At 42.9% G+C, this 8,124-nt stretch overlaps 1 protein-coding gene and 1 pseudogene across 3 annotated transcripts in view; both read right to left on the bottom strand.

The window, feature by feature from the left end:
• DARS2 (aspartyl-tRNA synthetase 2, mitochondrial) overlaps positions 1-6,151 on the bottom strand; it is a 28,310-nt gene extending 22,159 nt beyond the window's left edge. For 2 of the 3 annotated variants that reach the window (XM_008578271.1, XM_008578270.1), the window contains exons 1-3: positions 5,520-6,151; positions 4,833-4,932; positions 3,408-3,474 (exon numbers count right to left, since the gene is read on the bottom strand). In XM_008578271.1, the coding sequence (XP_008576493.1) occupies positions 3,408-3,474; positions 4,833-4,932; positions 5,520-5,646 (294 nt within the window). In that variant the 5' untranslated portion in view covers positions 5,647-6,151. The remainder of the gene's footprint in view (positions 1-3,407; positions 3,475-4,832; positions 4,933-5,519) is intronic. The other variant, XM_008578272.1, reaches the window with a different exon arrangement.
• Positions 719-1,574, bottom strand: LOC103594970 (annotated as a pseudogene).
• Positions 6,152-8,124: the final 1,973 nt, after the last annotated feature.

The following is an 8,124-nucleotide window of genomic DNA, read 5'->3' as shown; positions in this document are numbered from 1 at the left end:
GGATGGCTGGTTAGCTCACTGGTTTAGCTCACTGGTTGAGTGTGGTGCTGACAACACCAAGTCAAGGGTTAAGACCCCCTTACCGGTCATCTTTAAATAAAATTAAAAAAAAAAAAAAGAAGAAACCAACATTGCCCAAGGAGCAAGATAAGAGTTCTTTATTTTACCTAATTTCAATGGTAATTATTTTTTGAGCAAGTAATACCTTCACGTGGCTCAAACTTCAAAGGGAACAAAAAGATACAATGAAAGTTTCCCTCCTACCCTTGTCCTCACGCCCTTCGGTTCCCCTCCCCAGAAACACCCAATGAGTGAATATATAGGTTGAGCATCCCTACTCTGAAAACCTGATATCTGAAATGCTCCAAAATCTGAAACTTTATTTTTCTTTAAAAGTAATTTATTTTGATCACAAAATACTGGGAATGAGAAAATGCAATGTCAGCTACCCCTTAGTTGCACATCTTCCCAGTCTGTGCATGTATAGATATCCTTTGTACAACACTAAGTTCACACCATCCCCACAAGGCTTTTCTTGCATTGTAACAGCTGCAGAGTATAGTATTTAACCGTGTGGAAGTTTAAACAAATGTCTCATCTACCATGTAGAGCTCCCCTCCAGTTAGTGTTCCAGCTCACTTCTGTACAGAAACTGAACTTGTGTTAACGGACTTCTTAAATAGGAGCAGTGCCTAAGGCCCCTTCTTTGTCCCTGGCTGCCTGTAGCACCTGAACAGCTGCCCCTGGGTCCCCAACATCCCAGGGAGGCGATGGAGGAAGGGTAGGCCAGGCCAAGCATGAGGAATAAACAGTCTATTGGGCTCACACCAGGAGTCCATGGGTCTTGAGGACCTCTGTGTATTTGTTAATTTTCTTCTCCATGTTCTTTCCGGCCTGTTTCTGTAGTCTTATGAGCTGTTTTTTTTCCTTCAGTAATGGATCCTGGCCTTTTCCTTCCTCTTCTCTAGGGTAGCTGTCACTGCCTGGTACTTCCAGCCAACCTCAAGAGCCAGGTATCCCAGATAAGCAAACTTTCTTGTAGGCTTTAGCCACACAACCTTGAGGGCAGCAGGAACCACCATCCACTTTTTCTTGTCATAGGGTGGTGGGAATCCCATTAAACACCCCGAGGCAGTCCAGGGCAGCCTGGCCTCACTTTGTTTTGTGGGGCAGCATGCCTTGCACAGTCCCCAAAAGATGCGGCTGGGGGCCTGGAAGTGGTAGGGGCCACGGCATGGGTTGGTGTTCATTCGCTTGCGGAGAAAAGCTAAGTACTTTAACTTGTTTCTGTAGAAACTGCCTGAAATGTTGATGTCCTCATAGCACGTGACCACTACCTTCCTGCCCAGCAGTACCTGTTCAGCACAATGACAGCCAGGTGGCCCAGCAGATGGCCTCAGCCATTGAGTACCTGGACCTGCCCCTCCGCCATCTTCCGCAGCTGCCTTGGAAAGCCAAAATCCGAATCTTTTTGAGCACTGACATGGTGCCATAAATAGAAAATTCTGCACCTGACCTCATCGATGGGTTGCAGTCAAAACTTTGTTTCATGCACAAAATTATTAAAAGTATTGTATAAAATTACCTTCAGGCTATGTGTATAAGGTGTATATGAAACATAAGTGAATTTTGTGTTTAGACTTGTGTTCCATCCCCAAGATATCTCATTATGTATATGCAAATATTCACAAATCCAAAAAAAAAATCCCAAATCTGAAACACTTCTGGTCCCAAGCATTTCAGATAAGGAATACTCAACCTGTACATTCTGTTTTCTTTCCCCTCTTTTTTATACAGATGATAGCACTCTATACGCTTTTTTGTATCCTGCTTTTTTCATTTAACAATATACCTTGGATTTTTTTCCCTATTAGAAAAGAGGTTCTTTACCCTTTTTTCTATGGCTGAGCAGAGTATCCCATTGTAAGGATATATATTATTTTTTAAACCAATCTTTTATTGGAGGACATCTAAGTTGATCCCAATTTATTTTCACTAAAAATAATCCTGAAATGAATATCCTGTACCGTTTATATGTCATTTTGCATGTGTGTATGTCCAGGTATGAGATAATCCTAAGATAGTTAAAAAAAAAAAGAAAAAAAAAGATAATTGTAAGATAACTTATTAGAAGTGGAATTAATAGTCCAAATATAGGCAATTTTGATATTGCTTTCCATAGAGCTAGTGCCAAATTATACTCTCTCTAGGAATGTATAAATCCTTACTTTCCCAAACACAGTATGTGGTCAATCTAACGTGTTAAAAAGAACAATTCTGTATAGTTTCAATTAACATTTCTCCACCTATGAGTAAGGTTGGGCATATTTTCATGTCTAGAAGCCATTTATATTTTTCTGTAAATTCTACGTTCATATCCTGGGTTCATAATTCTACTGCGTCACTGGTCCTTTATTGATCTGTAGTAGCCTTTTAGATATAAGAGAAATTAGCCCTTTGTCTGTGATATGAATTGCATATATTTTTTCCAAGTTTTCCATGTCTTAACATTGCTTATGTTAGTTTTCAGTTTTCACTAACAATAAACTTTTGAATTTAAAACCTCAGGGCCAGCCCCATGGCGCACTCGGGTGAGTGCAGCGCTTGGGAGCGCAGTGGCGCTCCCGCAGCGGGTTCGGATCCTATATAAGGATGGCTGGTGTGCTCACTGGCTGAGCGCGGTACAGGCGACACCGGGCCGAGGGTTGCGATCCCCTTACTGGTCACAAAAAAAACCCCCAAAAAAACCCCCTCACGGGCTGGCCCGGTGGCGCACTGGAGAGTGCACCGCTTGGGAGCTCGGTGGCGCTCCCGCGAGGGTTCGGATCCCATGTGGAGACCGGTTCCCGCTCACTGGCTGAGCGCAACCGAGGGTTGTGATCCCGTTGCCGGTCAGTAAAAAAAAAAAAGACAAAAAGGAAAAAAAAAAAAAAAAAAAACCCCAAAAAAAACCCCCTCACGGGCTGGCCCGGTGGCGCACTGGAGAGTGCACCGCTTGGGAGCTCGGTGGCGCTCCCGCGAGGGTTCAGATCCCATGTGGAGACCGGTTCCCGCTCGCTGGCTGAGCGCAACCGAGGGTTGTGATCCCGTTGCCGGTCAGAAAAAAAAAAAAAAACCCCCAAAAAAACCCCCTCACGGGCTGGCCCGGTGGCGCACTGGAGAGTGCACCGCTTGGGAGCTCGGTGGCGCTCCCGCGAGGGTTCAGATCCCATGTGGAGACCGGTTCCCGCTCACTGGCTGAGTGCAACCGAGGGTTGTGATCCCGTTGCCGGTCAGTAAAAAAAAAAAGACAAAAAGGAAAAAAAAAAAAAAAAAAAAACCCTCAAACATACTTATCAAAACACTTAGCTTACCCTGGCCATAGCATCAAAGAGGTTTTTAGATAATAGTAGGAAACTTTCTATTACCTCATCCTGGGGGATGACAACTTGAACAAGCCCGTGGAAATCTCTTAGGACCAGAAAGATGTTTTGCCTGATTAACAAAAATAAAGAAATGAACATTTTAGGATACAATCTCTGAGCCCAAAATTTGAGCAGGAACAACAAACAAGTAACAAACAAGAAAACCCATGTGATTTCTCATGTTTCTTTTTTGTGATAATTTCATACTTTCTTTTTTTTTTTAAAAAAAAGATGACTGGTAAGGGGATCTTAACCCTTGACTTGGTGCTGTCAGCACCACACTCACCCAGTGAGCTAACCAGCCATCCCTATACGGGATCTGAACCCATGGCCTTGTTGTTACTATCACCACACTCTCTCAAGTGAGCCACGGGCCGGCCCCAATAATTTCATACTTTCATTAGCTACATTCATGCAATTGTTATCTATGTATCTTATTAATGAAAAAAGATTTTTTTTTCACTTTAATTTTAACTTTTTTTGGCTATTTGTGTAGCTGACTAGTCTTATACAGTTGGCTTATTAATGAAAAAGCAGATTTAAAAATTTTTTTAAAAAAATTTTCATTGTCTTAAGTCTACAAGAAGATTTTATTAAATTTGGAAACTTTTCATATAGGAAAATCAAAGACAATATTTTAGGATATTGGAAACATCTCACTGGTCATTTTTGAAATATAGAAATATAAGGTCTTTTCTCTTCCTAAAAGAAGACAAATCTTAAATAGTTCCAACTACTAATTTAACACCTATATAAACCAGCAAAAGGTTCCAGAAATCCCACAACTCTGAATTCAATCTACGTTTCTCTTACTGTCCTTAGTATCAGAAAGAGAAGCAGAAAGCCTCCTCATATTTTGAGTTCAGGAGGCAAAGTCACCAAATTTACGGGGCAAATATCCACCCTCTTGAGATATAATCATATTCTTTAGGAAGGCCACAAAACCTATTTTGGACTTATGTACTATTCAGGTATGTTCTGGATTATAGAGACGAACAACAAAAAAGTGATTCTTAAGGAATCACTGTTCATGTTTTTAGGGCTTTTCTCTACCTAAACTTAGAATAAAATAAGCTTTCCCCCTCCCCATGCTACTGGAACTCAAGAGATGATTTATAGGATGTTGGCCCATTCCCAATTATTAATCATAGGAACTCTTCAGCCTTAGTAAGCCCAGGATCATTTCGGTCCATTGATGGATCAAGCTTCATTGTCATACCCTTTAATAGATATTACTGACAGTTACTGACATTGACCCTATTTGGGTCTTTCAAAACAAAAACAAAACTTAAAATTCAATGAATTCTCAGAATCCTGCAGGAGTTGCAAAGCTCTTTATTCTTTTGACTAGTCGAAAATTAGTAAAGTTTTGGAATTGCCTTGGGAAAATAACCATCATGCATTCTTAAACCGCCTTCCTCAATTTACCTCCGGTACTGAATCCATCCACACAAAGTGACTTCTTGGCCTAAGTGAGAAGAACGCAACTCTCCACATGTGTTGGTCCGGGCAACAAAGCTACTGAATTCTTTAAGAAAAGAAAAGTTTAAAAGGCAAGATTAGAAATATATCATTTGCAGATTGCTTAAAAATAAGGATTCTCAAATCACAACATCTTAGGTATTTCAGGTCAATGGGTGAACTTAGAAAACATCAGAGTACTATGTACTTTTATTCATCCACTATTAAATTTACCTGCAAATGTGTCAAAAACCAAGTGAATAACTGTCTGAATGTAAAATTTTGCCTTGTGTTAGGAAATCTAAATTTTTTGGATTATCTAGCATTAGCATTGACCTAAAATGCTAATTACCCAATTCTTAATATTACATATTTCTTCCCCAAATGAAATATGATCTTAAGAAATATGATCGTAAGAATTACATTCGTTAGATGGTGCAGTAACTATTTAGCTTTAGTATGAATCAAGTAAGAGCTACCTGTACACTAGAAAACACCATTAAAAGTGAAAAAGGACTATTTATGCTTCCGATCATTAGTATCGACTAAAAGCAAAACAGTCCTAACTATGTGGTTAACGGAATAAAAGCACTGCGGCTGCAGAAAACAGGTGGAAGTGCTGTTCAGAGAACAGAGCTCTTTCGCTGTTTTCACCTGGAATTCTCCTCTGTGAACTCAGCACCAGATTTCTGGAGAGAGAATCCCAGACCGGCTGGGTGGTCCTTCCGATGCTCCTGGGTAAACCCCTGTATAGCTGACTTAACCAAAAAGTGAGGCACATGGCGGAGCGACAGGATGGCGAGAGGCTATCACGAGTCCCACGCTGCCGGTGTTGGACGGTGGTCAAAAGTCAGTTTTGTAAATATACAGAAACCCCTAAAAATTCTAGGATGTCCCACTCTCTTCTCCAATTTTTAAGCCCTCCTCCGCACGACATTCGCGTACACGTGTCTAGAAACTAGAAAGATATTTGAGGTCCTTTGGGGACTGGATAAGGGGACTGTCTCCTCTCTCAGTGCATCAGTTTCCACTTCTGTTAAACAAGGCTGCGGCCAGAAGGGGCAAGAGGACGATTCCACACAGCAGCGCCAGGCGGAAAAGGCGGGTGACCAACCAGGCCCACGCCCTTCTCTTCTTCCACGCTTCGCCGAAGGCTTCAGCAGCCAGAACCGGAAGACGAGGAGGAACGGCCTCGCGTTTCAAATTTCCCAGACCTGGCGGCCGACTGAAGGTCTTCCGAAAGAGGAAAGCGAGGAAATCCGAAATGTTCCCTGGGCCCGAACTCACACACAGATCGCCGCCAGGAGCCAAGCGCCCCTCGACTCTCCCAGCGAGCGCTCAAAATTACTATGAAGGGATTCAACTAATCAGAGCGGCGGTACGGCGGCCATGCTTACTACGGGCGGAAACTAGAGGGAAAGCTTCGTACCGGTAGAAAGCGAAAGTGCAACACCGCGCGATCACGACAGTTGACTATAATGGTTAAGTCGCTCGGCCTTGCCCTCTGTTAAGATGGCGACTTCAGTTGCTTCACTGACATGGAATCGGCTGGGCGCCACGGAGGCTTCCTGCTTCTGGCCGCTGAGTGAGTCGGGAAACGATTTTAAACTGCCGAGGCGGCCAAGTGTGCGGAGGCGGCTGAGGGCCCGCTTGCCGCTTCTCAGTCGCGGGATTTCAGAACTGGCCTTGATCCCTAGAGGGCTCCCCTGGGGAGAGGCGAGTTGGGACCCATCGTCCTTTGTCCTTGCCCCTCCGCGAGCAGAGGCCGACTCCGCAGAACAAGGGTCGCAGGGCTGGGTACCTGGGTCAGCGGGAATGCCCCTCCCGGGGTGAAGTCGCAGAGCAGAGGTCGTCTAACTGGGCGCGATTGTGTCCCTGGTGAGCCCGCTTGTGGAGCGAGAGGGAGTTTGGGAGGGCTAGGGTTTACTCCGGCCTCTCTTAGCTGTCATTTTGGTGGCTTTTTTACTTCCGGGATTTTAGTCTCTAGAATTTTGGAGCCAGGCTTGAAGAACGTTTCGTGAGTCCGGAATGGGTGAGAGCGTCATCACGGTATTTTATTGGTAAGATGCTTTGCACTGGTCCAGCACTGGCTGTAAACTTTGCATTTTGCCCTGTTTTGTGGATATTGTCTTTACATTACTGGTGCGTTTAAATGTATCACACACTAAGTGCCTGGCACAGGGCTAAGCACTGGCGTTGGGGCGGTTCGATTGAGGTATTGGTGACAATGTGGAAAAGTGATTAAGTCAGGGTCCCTTTCTTCACGGACTAGCCACAAGAGAAACGGTCAAGTTTTAGTTATGTGATGTGAACTACAAGTGCAGGAGGAGTTGGCGAGAGAGCTCTGTGGATACCGCAAGGCTCCTCCTGAGATGAGACCTGTAAAATGGATGAGATTTGGTCATACAGCTGGGAATAGGGAAGTATTCTTAATTGGTGATAGGTGAATAAAAAGTCGTGTTTGGCTTACTTAACTTAACATAATTTTCTCCAGACTCATCCATGTTGCTGCAAATGGCAGAATTTCACTCTTTTTTAGGGTTGAGTAGTATTCCATTGTGGAGATATATATGTATATATATATATACACACACACACACCACATTTTCCTTATTCAGTCATCTGTGAAGGACATGCTAATAATAATAATAATAAATATATTTTTTAAAAGTCGTGTTCGCTTTTGCAAACAGGACAGGAAGTGTAGGGGATGCACGTTTGGGTGTAGGACAGTGGTTTTTTTTTTTTTTTCTTCAAGGCAGGCAGGTTCTTAACCTTTTAAAGAATTGTCTGCTTCACCCTCCTTCCCACCTCCTGCCCGCTCCTCAATACACCTGCATACAATATTTTGCATGCAACCTTAAGAAGGATTGTATGCAAAATGTTGGATTTTGGAAAGGTTATTGGTCTGTGGATCTCAGGGTGTGAAGACCTGAAGTAGTAGAAAGATGAACCTGGATAGGATCAGATAATATCGAGGAGTTCTGACCTGGTTTCGTTTAGATGTGTGGTAATTGTTTTGGAATTTCAAGATAAAAGATACAAGCTAAAAGTTGTGTCTATGGAAAGACTAGTCATGGATTTGGAAAGGGGCTAAGATTGGGATCAAGATAAATGGTTATAATTGAGAATGGAAGTGATGGCCAAATTTGAGAGGGCTAATATACGTGTATTTCTTTAAGAAATATGTCAGAATTTGATGATAAAGTTAACTTTTTAGATGTAAAGATGAAGTTGAGGGAAGAGTAAACGATGACTA

Source organism: Galeopterus variegatus, unplaced genomic scaffold (genome assembly GCF_000696425.1).
Source record: "Galeopterus variegatus unplaced genomic scaffold, G_variegatus-3.0.2 Scaffold1655, whole genome shotgun sequence".
NCBI classification, from domain to species: Eukaryota; Metazoa; Chordata; class Mammalia; order Dermoptera; family Cynocephalidae; genus Galeopterus; species Galeopterus variegatus.
The sequence above is the reverse complement of the archived record's forward strand: the minus strand, read 5'-3'. Positions and strand labels throughout refer to the sequence as shown.